Consider the following 19,679-nt stretch of genomic DNA (forward strand, 5'->3'; position numbering starts at 1 on the left):
ACTTGGAGAAAAGAGTTCCAAGAACTCGTATAATGCACGATAAACAATTCTCCAAGCACAGGAGGGCCGTCAGTTGCTTCTTCTCACTGGACCTGCCTCCCACCTCCCACCTCCCTCTTTTCTCCTGCTCAGACTGAGCTGGTTCATCTCTGGGCCTAAGGACCCTTATTTTCTTGGGGTTTTCTTTTGTTCGTCCTGTCCTGGGGTCCCTGTCTTCTTCACTGATATATTCACTTTGCAGAAGCATATTCTTTAGAGGTATGGGAAATATATACATATATATTTGAATTATTGATTGTTTGCAAATAAATTTATTCTGTACTCATACTTGATTTGATAGTTTAGCAAGCTATAGAATTCTTGGTGAAATCATTATTTCTTGGAGTGTATGAACCCTGAGAAAGAAGGTATCTACCAAGAAAGGCTCCTAAGGCTAACTGGGCTCGATTAAAAAAAAAAATAAAAATAAAAGGCCAGGCAGCCATTTCTAAATGAGGGCGTCTCAGGCAAACCACACTTGGGGAGAAGCCTGCACTCAACTGCCTGCCTGTACCGTGCTCTTCCTGCGGGCTGAGCCAGCCCTAGTAAAGGAATCCCTGGAATCCTATTTCAACCAATAGCATGGAGATGTGCTCCGTCCAATCGGAGCTGTGCAGCTATATTCCCCGCCTACCCATCCCAACGGCATCTCCATTGACCAATCAGAGCATCTCCATTGTGACCAATCAGGACAGAGCTTTTTGGACCCATCAAACCGTGAGGATCTGGAGTCCTCATTTGCTTGAAGATGGGCCAATCAGGGACCAGGGGCGGGGACTTCTGTCTATATAAGTCAGCTCTGTGAGGAACTCGGAGAGCATCCTTTTTCGCTCTGCACTGAAGTGGGACGACTGCATTTTCTCGACTGCATTTTCTCCCCGCTGGAACTGAAACTTTGGTGAAGGTGGTTCACCGAAGAGGTTTCTCCAGAGCAGAGCGGTCCAGCAGCAGAGCGGCCTGGCCCTGGCCTTGGCGACCTGTGGCCTCAAGGCCTCCTCACAGCCATGCTCTTCCACAGCCTGCTGCTTTATAGTCGAGCTGTCCCGTCGCGGGGCGGTTCTCACAGCTGCGCAGTATCACAGGTGAGCTGTCCGCGCTGGGTCAAGTGTCTCCCACCGCGCCGCGAACTGGGACTCCTGTTGGCGCTGAACTGGCGCCAATGCCCGTGGGCTGCCGAGCGTTACCGTCGCCCCCCTGACCTCAGGCGTTCGTCATTGCTGTTCAGGAGTCTGTGGTCGGCGATGCCTTTTATCGGTGATGTGTTTTGTCCCTGGAACGTCTCCTTGTTCCTTCCTTGGGCGCTGCAATTACGTGATGCCATTCCTCGCACTACGCTAAGTTTTCTCTTCTGGGCCCTCAGGGGGCCCTTCTAATCTGGTTAGCGGTGCTCATCAGGGCTGAGAATTTTCTTGTTTTGTTTCTTTGGCGGTTTTCTCCTGGTTTTTTTTTTTTTTTTTTTTTTTTTTTTTTTTTTTGTGGTGGTTGTTTGTTTTTTTCCTGGATTTTTTTCCCTTGCATTTATATTAGAATTTAGACTCTTGCATTGATACAATGAATTATCTTTGTTAGTTTCTCTCTCTCTTTTTTTTTTTGGATTCTCCTTTTGGGTTCTGAGGACGGACTTCTAGATTTTATCTTCAAAGTCTTCTGTTGAGCTTTATGGTTTGTCATAATTTATATCTGTGAGTTCTTATGTATTCTCTGTCCCTTTCTATAGAACCCTGTTACTTTGTGGACACTCTTCTATCTCTGAGTGAATTTAGAATTTTAAAATGTTTTTTTTTTTTTTTCCATCGTTCAACTGGCAAACGGATAACCAGTGGCGGTGCAGCCATTCAATGGAGTGCTCCTCAGCGATAAAAATGAACGAACTATCGATACGTGCAATGATACGGATGAATCTAGGAGGTGCGTTCTATATGAACAATAATTAAAAATTAATTAATCAAATAATAACGTAACGACGTTGTTGTCTGGTTTCATCCACGTTTAAAGTGAAAGCCGGATTTAAAAGTCCACGTGCTGTGTGATTGTATTTATACAATGTTTTGGAAAACGCGGAACTATGGGGACGGAAACGAGGCAAGCGTTTGCTGGTGGTTAGTAAGGGGGAGGCCGATTACAAAGGGCTGATGTGAGAGACGCTCTCGCAGGGATGCGCCTGTCCTCTCGCGCTTGGGTTGGTGGTTAGTCCATGCATTCGTGAAAATGCGTGGAATCGTACACCAAAAAAAGAATAAATTTCACTACATGTAAAGGAAAACATGAGTTAAACACTTCTTTCTGATTCTGCATTTTTTAAATGCCTTATTGTTATCTTTTTAATTTGCAGTCTTTCTTACGTCTTTGGCAGTTCTTAGCTATTGATTCGCGTGTGAGAGTGAGTGAGACTGTAATCTGGAGCGTGTTTTTGCTCTAGTTGGGGTTTTAGTGTGGGGTGAAAGGCTATGAAATGTTTATACACACACACGCTCACACACACTTGCTGAAACGCACATTCACACGCTCACACACACACATGCAATTCCGAGTAGAGAAGTAATCGCCGTGGGTCATTTTCCTCCTAACTCAGTCCGTGGTCTTTCTCGACTTAGATGCCCCTGGGTTTTCCCTTCTGTCCCTCTTCTCCCCAGCCTCCTGACTTTTGGTGGAGAGTCGAAAATTCGCCTTAACTCCCCAGTACTCCCTTACTCTTCACGTTGACGGGAGGACCTGTCATAGGGCCTCGGGGCGCCACTTTCCTGCCCTCTCGTCTGCCAGGTTCCAGGCTGTGGGGCCTGGGCCTCTTGGGGCCAGTGCTCCTGCCACTGCTTTCAAGACCCGGCACTCAGCCTGTCTGCTCTTGGTGCCAGAGAGCGCTCCCCTGGAGAACTGAGTCACCCAGATTCCTGTGTGCTCCCCTCAGGGCTGTCCTCACCCTTCAGTTAGGAAACGTCCCCACCAGTAAACCCAGAACAGAGTTCTCTGGCCAGCGTGTAAACGTGCTGGTTCCAGAAAGCGTCTGGAGGACCGTCGGGGCTGCAGACTTGGACAGCTGCTTCTGTCAGAAGAGCAGGGCCGGGGGACACGGCGTGAGGACCGTACCCGGGGGCTGCCAGCACCGCTCATCAGCGAGGGCGAATTTGCATCATTGCTCCCATTCGTGTGCCTTGAACATAGGACACGTGTCACATGTAAGAGGCTGTGACTGCGACTCACTAAATGAGATTGGCTAATTAGCTTTTAGACTGTTTCATTGAAAAGATAAGCATGAAACGGTGTGGCTTTGAGAGTAATTCGATTAAAACGGATGTTTGAGTACTCATGTTTTTAACAGTAAATTCCTAGACCAGGAGTTAAAATGTTTAAAACCTGCTCATTAAAATTTATGCTTACTTGGTTTGTGCTTTCTGGGAATATTTGATTTTTGTTGCTTACAGCGGTTATATATTTTGATAATTGGGGTGTACGAATCCTGTGGCCTATCCCAAAAAGGCTAGCAAGGCAGTTTTCCACTTTAGGGTTATACACGCGGTGTTATTCAAATACATGTCAACGCATTGCTTTTTTAAAAGCATTCTCAGATTTTGTTAGGAATATAACTATTTTTTACTTTTTCCTCCCAAGTTTTGGTGAAATGGCAGAGGATTCCTACAAGTTGATTAAAGCAATATTATTCATTTATCTTGGGAATATTGAAAAGTCAGTCATCCTCCCCAGCATGTATTATTTATTTTTATTGCATGTTTCTAGGCCAAGTAGGTTCCTAACTAATGTATTTTTCCTTTTCTTTTTATCTTTATGTCTTTATCTCTTCCTTAAAGATAGAGACATTCCGAGCATGGTGATCCATAGAGGCTTGTTCATTGCCTAGTATCCAACTATTGGCAACACGGAGGCTTAGCCAGCCCCGGGCCACGAAGATCCATGCCTGTCCACCTCGCTGGAGGTTTTTGCTGTCACCATGCACTTTATGTCCTCGGTTTCTGGTCTTTACAGACTTTTTTTTGCTCAGGCTGCAGTATGGTGTTAAATATTTAGCTTCATCCTTCTAAGTATCTAGTTCACTTGACAGAAGAAAGGTTTCGTGCTTCTGATGGAAGAGAAAAGAGATTCACCTTGCAGATAAAAGGCGATTTGGGAGTCTTGTGCAGACTTTTGAGCTAGAGGTGATTCTCACTTTATCCCTGATGATATTAGAAAGATGTCTTCCTTCCTTTAAAACAACAGACGGTCCCTGCAGGCCTGCAGATAAACGAGGGTCACATGCCTGTCCTCCTCACCCTAAAGTCAACCTCTAGGGTCCGAAGCACACAGAAGAGGGTCTGGCATGTGCGCTCGAGGGTCCCCCGCTGTGAACAGAGCCGCCCGGAAATGCGAGGTTGAGCAGGGCCTGGCAGCGGAGTTGGCAGAAGTGCCCATGCCGCCCTCTCTGCTTGCACTAAACCAGCCCTCCATCCCCCATCCCCCAGGAATCGGCCTCTCTCCTCACCTGCTCAGGTAGATTTGTGGATTCTCTCCACCCATCCCCATCACAGAAGCTGACCAGGGTAGAGGACTAGCCGTAGGAAGAAAGGAGGGATGTGGGTTTGTCAGGAACCTTCACATAAGGCATTTGTGGCTAGAAACGAGGAAAGAAATAGACATATTAAATATCCAGTATTTCGTTAACACTTGAGCAGGTGAGTACATGAGAGGAGAGGCCCTAAGTCCGAGTGGGTCCTCAGTTGCCTTCAGGTGCCAGGCAAGTGACACACAGTGATGGGGAGGCCGAGTAGTCACTGGGAAAGGAGAAATGCCATACCTGACAAACATGCAGGTGAATGCAGTTTTTAAACAAGTGCTGCCTGCTCTTCCAACAAGACTACGGAAAAACCTGGTCTGATCCAGCCCTTGGGATGCCAGCGGAAACGCCTAGATGTAAATGCATTTCCTTTCCCGTAAGACAAAACATGTTCACTTTTACCTAGATTTGAAGTCCCTCTCTTTTCAGTCCCTTATTAGTCAACAGCAGCACGTCATAGTGTTACGGAAGAGCATGGACCTTGTCTGGTGTTCGCTAGATAGAATGTCAGTCTTCGCCAGGTGAGCTGTTCTCACCTGTCCTGAGTGATGGCGGAACATTTACCACCAGCTCCCGAGGGTCCAGTTCAGCTGTTCGTACTGCCCTTTGATGATGAGGAGGATGATGATGAATTTTTAGGCGAGGCAACCCTTGGTTGACCTCACAGATTGCAAGGACCTTGTCAGCTTACAATCCCTTACTTTACACTTTATTTGTATTTTTATTTATTTTTATTTTTTTATGCCTACAGCACCGGGTCTTCCTAGGTGGTCTCGCATCCCAGTACTAACCAGGCCCGGCCCTGCTTAGCTTTTGTGCCGCCTTGTGAAACTTCTCTAAACTGCATGCCGACCCATTCTTGCTTCACCAGAGCAGGTAACTCCGTTTTTCTGGTGAGCGGATAGGGCTTGCAAGGACAAATGAAATTCATAGATAACCCCCGTGCCTCATTTTGCTATTATTTCGCCGTCTTTCTTCAAGAAATCTTTGTAGAGCAAACAGTGTTCGACGGATTTGAGTTTCACGGTGGCCTCTTCTCCTTAGCACTTCTCCTCTGGGGGGTAACGGGTAGAGAGAGGGCGAGGAAGTGGCTAATAGGAGACAAAAGGGGACAGGTGACTTCAGCATCACTTACAAATCCAGCCTTGAATGGTGCAACACATCGTCTGTACGTGAGCATCAGGGAGCCGGCTGGAGTCTGTGTGAAACTGTCTAACACGTGTGCACACACACACACATGCACACACACACTCATAAGCTGCCAGAAGGGGCAAAGATCTCGTTTTCCCCGGGCCCTCAGTTGGAATTTCCTCCTCCTCCTTGTCATTCTTCTTGCTTAGCATTTCTGCCTGCCGGCGTATTTCATTACACCTTGCCTCGCTTTTACTACCGGGGTCATTAGCTCCCTGCACATCCGATTCCTTCTCCCTAAGGAGATGCTAACTTCTCTGAGGATCAGGACCTTTCCTGTATGCATCCTTTATTTCCCGTTCTCCTTGTACCGTGTTTTTTATTGGCCGATGCTGAGTAAATCAGATCCATCTCACGGTCGTTTTGAGTCCTGTCTCCACGACATCTTGTTTTTTTTTCCTTCCTCAGTTGCGAGGCTTGTTCCGGGAGGGCTGCGGTCTATGGGGGGCGTGGGGGGAGGATGAGCACTAGGCGGGGGCGTGGGGAGCCTGTCCCCTCCCTGCTGTGACGGGTCTTAGCTGTGGGACTTTGAGGAAGTCGTAGGGCCTCCCTAAGCTTCAGGCCCCTTACATGACACAAGGGTTGAACTAGTTAACCTCTCACTTCCTCTCCACCTCTGCTGCTCAGTGATTCACATGTGCTCAGCCAGACTTTACCCACAGAGCTAGATGAATTAGGAAAGATTCGCTTATGCCTCCATGTTAATTAATTTAACCATCGTTTATTGAGTGCCTACAGTATATTGGACATTCATGGTCACTGGGAATCGTTGGTAAGCAGAGCTCAGCCATCCTTACCCCCTGGAGCTTGGGTCCTCATGGGGAGACGAAGACCACGGAGTAGCTGGGAAGGGCTGGGCAAGAAGCAAGGGGCTGTGGCCGGGGACAGAGGGCAGCCATCCAGGAAGCCTGCCTGAGGGGTCCCATGGAAGCAAGAGACCAAAATGGGAGAAGGGCCTGGCCACAGGGAGAGCCGGGCGCTGAGTGTGCAAGGCAGCAGCACTAGCTCCGCGGAGCCCGTGGCAGGTGCGGGGGACGCCCTGTGGTGGGAGCCGGGAGGAAGGAGGGGTGGAGCGAGGCTTCACGGGGCCGGGCGGGTCAGAGCCGGGGCCCCAGGAAATGACCCGATCTGATGAACATGTCAAGATTCCACTCCACCTGCCACGTGGAGAGAGAAGGGCTCTTTAGAGAAGCGAGAGAGGACGCCAGGAGGTGGGGTAGGAGATTCGTAAGTGGCTTACCTGGGCAGTGGCCACAGAGATGGAGAGGAGTGGGCAGCTGGTCACCCCTGATGGGTTGGGTGTGAGTTGAGGGACAGGGCCAAGGGAGCTTTTTGGGTGCTGGCTTTGGTGATGAGGTAGGCGATGGCAGCGGTAAGCCACATAGGGAGACTTGGGCGCGCCGGGGTCTGGCAGTGTGAGGTGGGTGGAGGGCCAGGGTCCTTTCACCCAGCCCTCGTTCCCTAGAACAAGTTCTTAAAATTCTACAGCTCGTTTTCTCCTGAGAGAGCCCGAGTTCTAGAAATAGCCTGTCTCCAATTTTTGCCATTAAAAATAATAGTTAAAAGCAATCTCACTTCAGAGGTATGCAGCATGAGAGAAGAAATACTGCTAGCCAAACATTACATGAAATGACGTGTAACCTCACTAGAGATAAAGTGAAAACAAAACAGAATAAGACTTTTTAACCCATCAACTTTAAAAATCGACGTTTCAGTGGAAGCTTGGCATGGTGGCTTACGAGGATGGATTGGGGGTTCGAATTCCAGCTCTTTCGCCCACTTTCAGAAGTTACTGAACTTTTCTCTGCCTTGGCGTCCTCAGCTGTGACATGTCACAGTCTCCAGTAGTGCTCTCTAGCCATGGGACTGCTTATGGATCAAACGCAAGCCCTGGAAAACTGCCTGGAAGTGGTGAGTGCCAGTCAAGTGTTGGCGAAAATAAATTCGTAGTGTTGGTCGGACTTTGCTCAGTTAAAAAAAAACGTGTTCGGATCCCTGTCATGTGCCAGCTGCGGTGCTAGGCCTGAGACTAGGGTGGTGATCAGAGGAGGTGCCAGCTCTGTGGAGCTTGGATAGAGTGAGGGGAGGCAGCTAATAAACAGGTCCATAAGCGCCGGAGTCAGAGAACCTTGGCTGGTGACAAGTGTGTTCTAAGTAGGGCGACCACCTGTCCGGCGACTCCTGGTGTTGTGGCCTTCTGACCGGTTTAGCATTTCTGAACTCTCAAAAGCGTTCCAGTTTTACACAAAAACTTGCACGCGAATGTTTTTAGCGGCTTTATTTAGAGTTGGCCAAACTGGGAAAGATCGTGAATTTCCCTCACCTGAGGACTGGATAAAGAAGCGGGCACGTAGCGTGGAGCCCCATTTAGGCACAGACGGGAACCAGCTCCTGGGAGACAAACCTCAGATGCACCGTGCTCCAAGCTGACACCGAGGCTGCACACTTAGACTTAAATGACATTCTCGAAAAGGCAAAATTGGAGGAACAGACATCACGACACCGTTTGACAGGGACCAGGGATTAGTTGACTATAGAAGGACGTGGGGGATTTCTAGAGTACATGGAACTGCTCTGTGTCTTTATTGTGGTGACGGTGGCCACAAGACTTTTGCCAAAACTTGCAGAACTGTACATTGAAAAGGGTGCATTTTACTGTAATAGGCCATACCTTAATAAAAAATTGGAAAAAACTGCTACGCGAGAAGAAAAGTGTCCCTAGTTGAAGGTAGATGATCCGCTCCTTCTGGTTATGAGGAGTTTTGAGAGGCAGGAGGCGGAGCAGGAAATAGGGCACCGGAGCGGTAGGGTGAAGACCGACACTTTTTTCTTGAGGGCAGTATGTGTTTATTCAAGAAATGATTATGGGGCCCCTGCTGTGTGCCAGGCCCTGGCAGAGAGTCTGGGCACAGGGGATGCACCTGTAAACAAAACAACGACCCCTCGCGGAGCTCAGCGTTTTGTGCAAAGATGCAGAAGTGCGTACCCGTTCCTGTGGTGAATCTAAATTTTGGGACACGTCTTCAGGAACTAGGGATGCCATAAAGAGAGACACTCAGCAATTTTCTGTGACAGTTGGGGGACTGGTGGAAAAATTATGGTCAACGTGACCATTAAGAGTGATAATGTATTTATTACATGTATTTATATGGGGAGGTGTTCATGACATGTAAATTGAAAAATTGGACTTACAAAACCCATTCCTCAAATGTAAAGAAATCTCTGGAATGACACATCAAACTCTATGTCTTGGGGTAGGATTAAGGGACTTTGGTATTTTTACTTTTCTTATACAACGAGGATCTGTTTTGTTTATATTGGCAATCTAGGTATTTCCATTCTGGAAAAAAATATTCAAGACAGAAACAGAACAAAATAAATATTAAGTATAATAGGCGAGGAATGAATACCCTGTGTTTTCAGCGCGAAATTTCATCCTGGAAGGATTTGTTTCCTAAAAGGGAAAACAAATGCTTTTTGTCAGCAAATGTGAGCGAGGCTTCTTTTGGAGAAACATGCAACATTTTTTATTGGAAAGACTTTAAATATTAATGTAATATTTTGCTTAAATGTCAGATTGGTCTAAACTGTGAAAGTCAAGTTACCTGTTTTCCCGGCTCTCTATCAAGGGGCAATAGCAGCATTTATTTCTGTGTTCTCATTTACTCTTTTTACTCAAATAATAAAAAAAGAGCCTTTGCTTCCCTCTTATATATTCTTTCTGAACGCAGCCCTGTTTATTTACTAGAATAAAATGCGACCTGCTACTCACGCTGTGTACACAGATAGGGAGAGTAAGGCAGGCTTTGGAGAGCTGTTGTACTTTACAGTATTTGGCGCGGCTGTCACAGGATTCAGCACCACGGACAGCTACAGCGCGTCTGAGCCTGTACTTACTGCCCCCGAAGTAGTAACGCAGCTTCTAACCATAATATGGTGAAGCTGAACTTGTGACGTTCACTTAGTCTGCCGCTTGCCGTGTTTTAGACCGCCTGTAACGAATCGCACCTGTTGAGAATCAACCTACATGAGATTACAAAGTAGGACCAACATCCGGGCTATTCTAAGTAATTACAATCTCGGAAAACAGAAACGGTTACCATGAAATTGTCTCGAGCTGGCGAAAACGGTGACTGGTATGTAAATGTTTGCAGGTAACTTAATATAAAATTATCCTATTAAATGGGGTGGAACATTGTAGACCGCAAATACAATGCCTGTGAAAAAGTCAACTAAAATTCGAAAGTTGGGATTTTGACTTTCCTTGCATTCTTATACCTACCCTTTAATTTTGGGTTCATATCCTACTCATTTTTCTTAAAGTTCTCCTGAAGGCAAAGGTATGGCTAGAGTTGCCGCTGCAGCCTCTTTGGCAAGCCAGTCTTAAGTCAGATAGAATTGCATTTACATCCAAAGGCATAGTGCTTAACTATTTATATGGCAAAGAGTCACGTGGCAGACCTGGCACCCGCGGAAGGCGCCCAGTAGTGTTTTCTAGTCTTTCAAACCCATACCCCCTTTTAACAACCTCAACATCCCCCAACCTTCCTATAGTTTACTTGTTTTCTAAATAAATTCAATATTACAAGAAATAAAAATCGAACACTGATGATCAGAGTGTACTTTTCTGCATAACCTGCCCTGGATTTTCTGGTGCAGCCCTCCTGGGGGTGGGCAGGAGAGGGGGCCTCACCAGTTGCCCAGCTGGGAAGGGTGACTCTATAATCTCTCTCTGATAAGATTGAAAACAACAGGGTTCGTGCTGTATTGAAAGTGGTGTACCCCTCTGCCATTTGATCTCCAGTTGCTTCACCCCAAGTGCCTGTACTATGTGCAAAGTGCTGTCTCATCTGAGCTGTTACCTTCCAACCTAGTGGGTGTGTAGTTTCAGAAAGTAAACAAGACACAAGTAATTAACAAAAACAAGACAAACGTGACTATAATAAGCTGTATACTATAATTAAATAAGATGCATGTAAGTATAATTAGAAAACATGGTATGACAGAGCCAGCAGGGGAGATCTGGGGGTTCAGGGCATGGAGAGACAATATCCAGCTCCTTTGTCATCTTTTGGGGGGCAGGGAGGGAGGAGAAAATTTGGGAAAGTCTTCGTGGAGGAGGTAGCTTTGCACTCAGAAGGTGGAGCTATCGGGTAGGGAGGACAATTTTTCTATTTTCCACAGAAGAGTCTGGAAACACGTATGGGCCCCCGTGTTCATTAGACCTTGAGCATCAAGCTGAGAAGTTCGGCCTTCGCCTGTCATTCATCCAGGCTGACTCAGGGTCATGTTGGTGGGTGGCACGGAGGTGGCAGGTCTGCCGAGGTTCCCCTCATCCGGGAGGGCCCTTCGCGCTGTAGCGGGCAGAACAAACACGGTGCCAGGAAACCGAGGCACAGCGTGGATGAAGGGATTGTAGCTGAGCGTCTGCTGCCGTCCGTCCACTTAACGATTCAGAAATGCCTCCGCATTCATCCGAAGAAGCTCCAGACGGGATGGTCAGACCGTCGTCGGAGGTCATAGCCGGGGGGAGCCGCGGGCGTGCCTGACGGGCAAACGCAGCCTTGTTAGCGAGGAGAGGGCACGGTGCTCAGACACCGTGCCCGGGAGCCTGACGTGCAGCCCATGCCAGGGTTCAGAAGGCACTGAGTTAATGAGCGCAGAGAAAAATAAACAGTGGTCGTCAGGAGGACGGCCGGTAGTACGCAGAACGGGCCTCCGTTCTTTCTCTTTACCTGCATTTTCTTTTTCCTTTGGATGCTGGGTGACATTATAACTTTTTATTCGGAGTATGAACCTTCTTTTATTTTTCCAATTTCAGCTGACATTCGATATGATTTCATCTTCGCTGTAGGTGTGTGACGTAGTGGTTAGACATTTACGTAATTTGTGAAGCGATCACCCTGATAAGTCTGGGCCGCGCCCGGCAGTGCACATAGTTATTACATTGGCCCTGGCTGCACTTCACACCCCTGGGACTGTTTCGTAGCTGGCGATTTGTACGTCTTCGTCCCTTTACATTGTGTGCCCATCCCCCAAGCCCTCCCATCTGGGAACCATCAGATTATTCTCTGCGTCTGTGAGTCCTTTGTTTGTTTGTTTTGCCCTTTAACTTCCGCGTGATAAGTGAGATCATAGGGTATTTGTCTTTCTCTGACTTACCTCACTTAGCGTGACACCCCCAGGTCGGTCCATGCCGTCGCAAACATGGAACAATATTCCATTGTATGTTTGTGCCGCCCCTTCTTCTGCTGTGGATGGACATCGAGGTCGCTTCCGTATCTTGGCTGTTCCTCAGAGTTTCTGATGATGTCCTTGTGGACCGGATGGGACATGTGCAGTGGCCGCGGGGCCTGGCGGGTGAGGAGGCATGGAGTTTTCGAAAGCTCCTTCGACAGTGGGGAGAATCTGAGTTTTTAACCAGGAGAACAGATTTCGGGGAGGAGGAGAGCATGACCGCTCCTTGCAGGTGCCGGAAGGGCTGTCCAGGATCAGACGGCGGTCCTGCTCGGAGGTGCGGTGGGCTGCCTAGAGGCTGGTGGCTTTCCTGCCACTAGAGTTTCACCCTATCAGTAGGGGAAATGCCTCAGAAAATTTAATGTCGTATCAGCCATGAGCCTAGAAAATCTTTAAGGTCCTTTTGGACCTAGGACTTAATGTTTTTGTTTGTTTGTTTGTTTGTTTTTCCAAGATGAGTTGTCATTTATCTCTAAGGCCGTTGCTGTGGACTTTTTTTTTATAGCCATGGATGCGGAGCACGTGAAGATTACATGCCTCGCCTAGGGGAACACACCTCGAGTGTGCGATTAGAGCAGTTGGTTGACCCGTTTGCAGGTTTTGCTTAATCGCTCCGGTATGATGAGTCTGAATGTTTACGATCGTGTTTATGTTGGGGAAGAAGGGTTGGTCTTAGCAGCAGACCTGGATTGAAGTCCGCGTTCAGGACAGACGTCCCGTCCCGCTCACGCGGACCGCGCGTCTGCTAGCAGACGACCGTGCTGGAGGGGAGGTGCGCGGGCAGGCGGGAGGCGGGGGAGCAGGAAACCGTCCTTCCTGGCCCTGGTTTTGCCTTCCATCACTGAGGGGGGTTTTACATCTGCTCCTCCTGTCTCGCGTGAGCTTTCTCTCCCTCCTGGTTTCGCTCTTCTGTTCCTGTCCTTACAGCGGCGACACTTCCTTTTCTTCTTGCTGTGCGTCCTGTACAGTTTCACCGACAGGCAGCTTTTCCTCTTACAGCTTCCACTCCTCACACGATTTCACTTTCCGGTCTCTGTGCCTGCTCTCAGCCGTGTGACTTTGGGGCTGTTACCCTCTGCGCTTTCGTCGTCTTATCTGGAGAGACAGGAAAAAGCAAGGCGATGTTCAGACCTATCCGTGGAGGCCATCGCACATACTAAAGAGCTTAAATTAAAATAAAAAATTAACAAAATTAATTATAATTTAAAAATTCAATTTTAAAAATACCTGTAACTGCCGAGAGTAATTTTTGGCCCTTAGGAAGTTCCATTTTCTATGTCCTCACCAATGAGTGATGGTGTTCACTGACAAAGACAAAGAGCATCTATTATGTGATTCTTTAACAATTAAAATACGGCTCTTTCTTGCAAGACACTGATCTGACACCTGTTTGTCACTCTCTGGCCATCATGTCGTGGGCTATGGTGTACGATGCTCTGTTTGGCTCATCACTGCTGAGAGAATTCACTTATTTCTTTCTCCCAGGCTGGACAATTCCTTCCAAAGAGGGCTCTGGGTTTCACACTTATAATTCTGCCCATGGAGAATCGGAGAGGCTTCCTTTCTGTGGGTGGCCATGTCCGTGGAATTTCTTGCTCTCCCTGACTTTCTGTGACACCTGCTCCTTGACACCTGTTTTAAGCTGCTGTCTCATGGCTTCACCTGCATGCTTTTTGTCTTTGTGCCCAGAGGACAGGTGTGTCTTCCAGGAGAACATCTTTGAAACTGAGAAACGGAATATGGAGAGAGGGCTCCTTGATATATATGTGTATATATGTACATATATATGTACAAATATATACATGCGTGGATATTCTATATTGTATCCACAGACATATTTCTTTGCATATATGAAATAACAGATTAAACCATGATGAAGGGAAAATGGGTTGGTTGCCATGTAACCTATTTTAGTAGAAACATAACACCTTCCATGTCGTGTGTGTGTGTGTATGTGTGCGTCTGCACACGCCCATTTACGTTTGTATAAATGAGGAGGAAGGTGTAGGAGGCCGTTTGCTTTGAATTCCCACTGGGGGAGTCAGGGACAAGGCAGCACCTCATACTTTTAATCCTCCCACCCAGGGCTTAATAATGCGCATTGATCATGGATCATGCCTTGCATCTAGTAGATAAAACGTTAGCCTCGTGTTGAGTGCTTTACTGATGATCTGTGAGTTCGCGTTCATAGAAATTTACATTTAAGCTCTGTGAGGGCAGAAATAACATCGATCTTCATCACTCATTCCATCGTTTGTGCATTCATGCTGTGAATACATGTTAAGTGCCTAAAACATATGCCAAGCTTCAAAACATTTTTTCTAGCACACCTGAAGATTCCTTTTAAAAAGTAAAAACACAGGATATTATGAAAGTCCATCGTTGAGGGACCCGACCTATTCCAGTGGATCGGGAGGCTTCCTGGAGGAAAGGGTGTCTGCGCTGCAGACTGAAGCCCACAGAGGAGTTTCTTGGGCGAGGGTGCAGGGACTCCACCCCCCATCAGATGGGGGAGTGGTGCAGAGGCCAGGGGGCGGGGCGCAGGAGCACGGTGAAGAAGCCGGATGGCGGCCGCGGCCGCAGGGCGTGGAGCGTGGATCCCGTGGATCCCGCAGGCCTTGCAGGCGGGAGTGGAATTCCGCCCACTTTTCATTTCAAAAGATTTCAAAACTATACAGAAGTGGCAGGGGCGGTAGAGTGGATCACCTGGATTTTCGAATTAATATTTTGCTTGAGTTGCTCTCGTTCTCTCTTACAAGTGTGTGCATGCACGCACACACACACACACACACACACACACACACTTTTCTCTTTGCTGAACCACTTGACGGGAAGTTAACGACAATGTTTCACGTTAGAACGCATATCCTGTTTAAAAACGTGTACCTTCCCACAATACTATCATACATGCGAGAAGATTAACACAGATGAATACCGTTACCTAACATACAGTTTGTGTTTAAATCTTAAATTGTCCCAGTAATGTACTTCACTAGCTTTTTGGAAGAAATCTAATTTCCAACCTAGGATCATGCACAACATCTCAATATCTATCGGCATTTGGGGGCAAGTTTTCAAGACGGTTATTTTGTAAAATGTCGATCAATTTAAACGTGCCTAATTATTTCTTCTGGCGAAATTCCGGTCGAACACTGAGAGCGAGAATACTCCTCAGTGACACGAGGCACTCGGGACGCCCTAACCTTGGGGGTACCGGTGCCAGTTTCTGTGACTGATGACGTTACACCTGGCCACTCAGTTAAGGAGGTGTCCACCACTTTTCTCCGTTGTAAAGATAATTTTTTTTTTGTAAGAGATAAAGTAATGTGGAGGACGGTACCTTGAGATTCCATAAATATCATTTCCTTGATAAGCTTTCATCCAACATTCTTCGCAAGCATTGGTATCACTCGCCCAAGATAATCGTGACTGTGGCAATTGCAAAATGGTGGTATTTCTAATTGTATATTCTTTCCTATTTCAGTCGATAGTTTTCTATGAAGAAGAGCCTTGCCTTTTCCTCCACCCTGTTTAATACCGATGTAGCATGTACTTGTGGATTTTTAAAATTTGAATCTAAGGTTTAATATGTGTTGGCATCCATTTCTAACATTAATCATTGTGATGTTTCAGTTTTCTCATATGTGGCCAGCAGGAGCCCCTATCTGAAAGGTTTATGAGAAATCTGTGGATGGAGGAAATGAAATAACAACACGAAGGTGAAGAATAAATCTGTGTTCACCACACCTTCTTCCCCTGAGCAGCTCTATTCGTCAGTGTGACCTGGTTTTATTTCTCTTTCTCTCTAGGTTTCGCGGACTAATTGGCTTTCGCCCAGTGGGCGCCTAACGGACAGGTCGTCCCGTCACCTGTCAGGACGATGCTGGGTTGTAACACCGCCTCGGCGGTGATGCGGAGCAGCAGGTGGATGTGACGTTGCCCGGGCGAGGCCCCGGGGGTTCCCCGTGGACCGGGTCGCAGCGCGAAGGGCGCCCCTCGTGGTCAGGCAGGACGCGGGACGCAGCGGGAGATGAGCGTCCCGCTGGCTCCTGAGAGGTCGTGTTGCGCTCGGCTGCAGGACAACAGGAAAGGAGCGAGAAACGGTAACGATAACGAGCGTCTCCTCGGTCTGGGAGATGCGAACGCCAACCAGGTGGTGGCGGAGGCCGGGCCCCCTCTGGACGCGTCCGGCGGCCCTGGGAATGCAAACTCACGCGAGCCAGGAGACGGCGCCAACGGCACCCGTTCCCACAAGGAATCACGCCAACTGCAGGGCCTTGGCCCCGGACCGCAGCCCGGCCCTGCTGGCCGCAAAGATCTCAGAGGTCCGTCCACGGGTCCGTCGGCGGCCCACGGGGATGCGCGTGAGGAGCGCACAGTGCAGCTGGCCCCGGCCCCCCTGCAGGCCCCGCGGGGCGGCCAGGGGCTGAGTCTGGCGGGATGGAGGAACACTCTGGGCGAGGCCAGTCCCGACGTCTCCGCTAAAAGGGGCGCCGATGTTCCCCGGCTCGCACGCAAGGACAAACTGGCCAAGACCCTTGACAACGAGGAGCTGAGAAGGCACACCCTGGACAGGGCCGGCGGCTGGGCTGCTGCCCTGGATGCGGTCCCGGGGAGCCTGGCCCGGCAGCTCCCGCCGCCCACCCTGCTGGACACCGCCGAAGCCCCTGATCACGTGCAGGCGGGTGGCGGGGGGCCGCAGAAGTCGGGGACAGTCCACTCCGCAGGGACAGCGTTTCCTCCAGCCGACAGTGCCTCGGAGGGGAAGGGTGTGCGTCCTCCTGAGCCATCTACCTCAGAAACCAAGGAGGCCACCTGCGCAGAGACCCCAGCGCCATGGGGCCACGTGCCGGAAGCGAGCGGGGAGACCACGCATCCTGCACTCCCGGAGCGAGCCCCGCCTGCAGCGTCGGCCTTGGAGGAAGTCCCCAGCGAGCCGGACACACGACCGGCTCAGGGCAGCAGGGAGCCCAAGCCGGAGCCAACGTGCGGGGCCACGCGGGAGGCCGCGTCAGCCCCAACTGGGTGTCCAGTGTGTCCCAAGGGGAATGGGGCATTACCCCTCGAGAGAAGGGAGCCGGCTGGGGAAGTACGGCCAGTCACGGCCGCCACGGCCCTCGGTGGTCTGCCCCACGGCAGCCTGCCGCCGCCGGGCGTGGGCAGAGGTGGGGGCGAGCAGGGCGAGGGCGCCGTGCCCCCGGGGGAGCAGGGGTCTCTGCAGCCCACCCCCAAATGGGGCCCTGCTCCCGTGGACGCTGCTGAGGATCAGCCCCCTGGTGAAATGTCACCAAGTGGGGCCAGGAAGCTGGGTGACTCGCTGTGCAGCAGCACGTCACCCAGGGATGCTCACGGTGCTTTTTTTCCTGACGCCTGGACAGACAGCAGGCCCTCACATGGCGGCCAGCAGGACGGGGTGCTGGCCAGCAAGCCGGCTCCTGCTTCAGCTCCTCTTGTTGGGGAGCATAAAGCTGGGGTCCCCGAGCCCCTCGGCCCTGCAAGCAGCAGCGCAGAAGCAGAGGAAGGCAAGGAGGTCACGACCTCTGTTGCTGAAACTAGGAACCTTCTAGAAAATGCAGCGAAGACAGAAAGCACCCCAGTGGGAGCAGACTCTCTTCCGAGTGTCCCAGCCCCGCTCCACCCAGCAATGACCCAGGAGCCCACACCGCCCAGCACCAGCCCCCGGGGCGCGAGCGTGTTGAGTGTGGACGTGGGGCCACCCTCAGCCACCCCGGCCCCTGCTGACAGCGCGTGGCTGCCGAGCAGCTGTCCGAAAGTGCCTGACAAGAACGCCTGCCCCACTGGGGTCCCCAGGCCTATCCCCACACATTCCGAGGACCCAGCGTTCCCGCAGGTGGGCCTGGAGGAGCAGCAGGTCGACCAGGCAGCAGTGAGGACGGAACCCAGGCCTGTCATTCTGCCCAAGCCCAAGCACGTGAGGCCCAAGATCATCACCTACATCAGAAGGAGCCCGCAGGCCCTCAGCCAGGTGGATGCTTCGCTGGTCCCCGTGGGGCTTCCTTGTGCCCCGCCCGCATGTGACATGCCTCTTCCCAAAGAGGAGAAGGTGGCGGTCGGAGACCTGAAGTCGGCCGCCAGCCTCTATGAGAAGTTCAAGCCGGACCTGCAGAAGCCCAGGGTCTTCAGCCCCGGGCTGGTGGTATCTGGGATCAAGCCCCCGGGACACCACTTCGGTCAAATGAGTGAAAAGTTCCTGCAGGAGGTAAGAGGGTGTCGCCCTAGCATGGTCTATCGGTCGAGCGTCCCCACAGTTGGTCACGTATTTTCAACGAGTCGTGAAAACAACATCCCCTCTCGGGAAACTGCAGATTCGGGTGGGTTCCCTTGTACGGAAGTGGGTGTTTTTAATGGAGGAGGTTGTAGACAAGTGGGTGTCTCTGGCTGGAAACGTGTGACGATCGTGATGACAGGGACCCGGCACCTAAGGAGACATATTTAAATTCTGCCTGGTCTGACACACCTGAAGTAGCCAGGTGTGCGTGTAAATGGCGCTCCGTGTTCAGGTGCGTGCACACGACTCTTCTGTAAGCCAGGGCGACGGGGAAGGAAATCCAGAATATGATACTCACGTCGGTCAGACGTCGCCCTCTGCGGGGGCAGGGGGGGTCCTTATGGCATCATCTCCCATAGTCACGCCTGTGAAGAACGCAGTGAGTAGAACATGATGTGTTAGGCACAAGCTCTTTGCTTTAAGTCAAAATCGTAATCACGACTACCATTTAGCGGAGCGCCTCCTACGCCTTGGGGCCACGTGACACATCACCTCCGTCAGTCTTGGCTGGTCCTTGTCGGAACTCTCCGGATGTTGGGACCCCAGCATTCGCCACTGGCGGGGGCCTGTCTCGCCGTGCGGGCTGCGTGGCGCCCCCTTCCAAGTGTGGCGAGTGTGCTCTGGCCGGAGGACCTTGGGTCGCCCTGGGCAGCGGCATCTTGCTGGGAGCGGGCAGGGCCTCTGTTCTGTGTATTGGTCCCTGAGCTTGCTCAATGTGAGTCTTAAGTTTCCAAAGACACAGCCCCCTCCTCCCCCCACTCAGGCCTCTGAGGCTCAGGGTCCGGGCCCCTCGCAGAGGCTGGGGTGGCCCCTGGGAGCCTCCTGCGAGGCAGCCATCTGACCCCCCACCCCAGGGCCCTGGAAGCCAGAGCTGGTTCAGTGAATGAACTTTTTCTTCTCAAAGTGTCACTGTGGAAGTAACCAACTCGTGCAAGGCGGGGCCCCCAAGTCAGGCACGCGGACTCCTCCTTCGACAGACCCTGGAGGCGGTGATGACGGGCACTAAGCCTTAGGCTGTCTTCCTTGCAGCCACTGGGCGACTCCCGCGGTCACCAAGGCAGTGCGGGCATGTTGGGGTCACCCTCACCTTTCACCCCACCTTTTCTGTAAGGTGTGCCACAGCATCCACTTAAGCTCTTTCATACCAAGTAATTTGATGCCCTTTGTCCCCATCCCCCCCCAAAGACCCCCTACATATTTCTCTGCCAAAGCACATTTGTGAAAGAAACTTCGTTTGGAGACGTGGGCAAAAACCCCGCTCCAGTCTTCGGTTCTTTCCCTGTGATCCTGCCCGAGTTTTCTTCTGTGTGTTTCTCCTCCGCGTTGCTTCTGTTCCTTTGTGGGATAATTTTTGTGTTATATGCACATCCCCCCCCCACC

The 19,679-nt window shown here is 50.4% G+C and overlaps 1 protein-coding gene across 5 annotated transcripts in view; it reads left to right on the forward strand.

Moving 5' to 3' along the window:
* The window catches only part of MTUS2 (microtubule associated scaffold protein 2), a 367,564-nt gene that overhangs the window by 103,533 nt on the left and 244,352 nt on the right, over positions 1 to 19,679 (forward strand). For 3 of the 5 annotated variants that reach the window (XM_036228402.1, XM_036228400.1, XM_036228404.1), the window contains exon 3: positions 15,820 to 18,230. In XM_036228402.1, the coding sequence (XP_036084295.1) occupies positions 16,041 to 18,230 (2,190 nt within the window). In that variant the 5' untranslated portion in view covers positions 15,820 to 16,040. Of the gene's footprint in view, positions 1 to 15,597; positions 15,730 to 15,819; positions 18,231 to 19,679 lie in introns of those variants that run through there. The other 2 variants (XM_036228401.1, XM_036228403.1) reach the window with 2 other exon arrangements.

Source organism: Rousettus aegyptiacus, unplaced genomic scaffold (genome assembly GCF_014176215.1).
Source record: "Rousettus aegyptiacus isolate mRouAeg1 unplaced genomic scaffold, mRouAeg1.p scaffold_m13_p_11, whole genome shotgun sequence".
NCBI classification, from domain to species: Eukaryota; Metazoa; Chordata; class Mammalia; order Chiroptera; family Pteropodidae; genus Rousettus; species Rousettus aegyptiacus.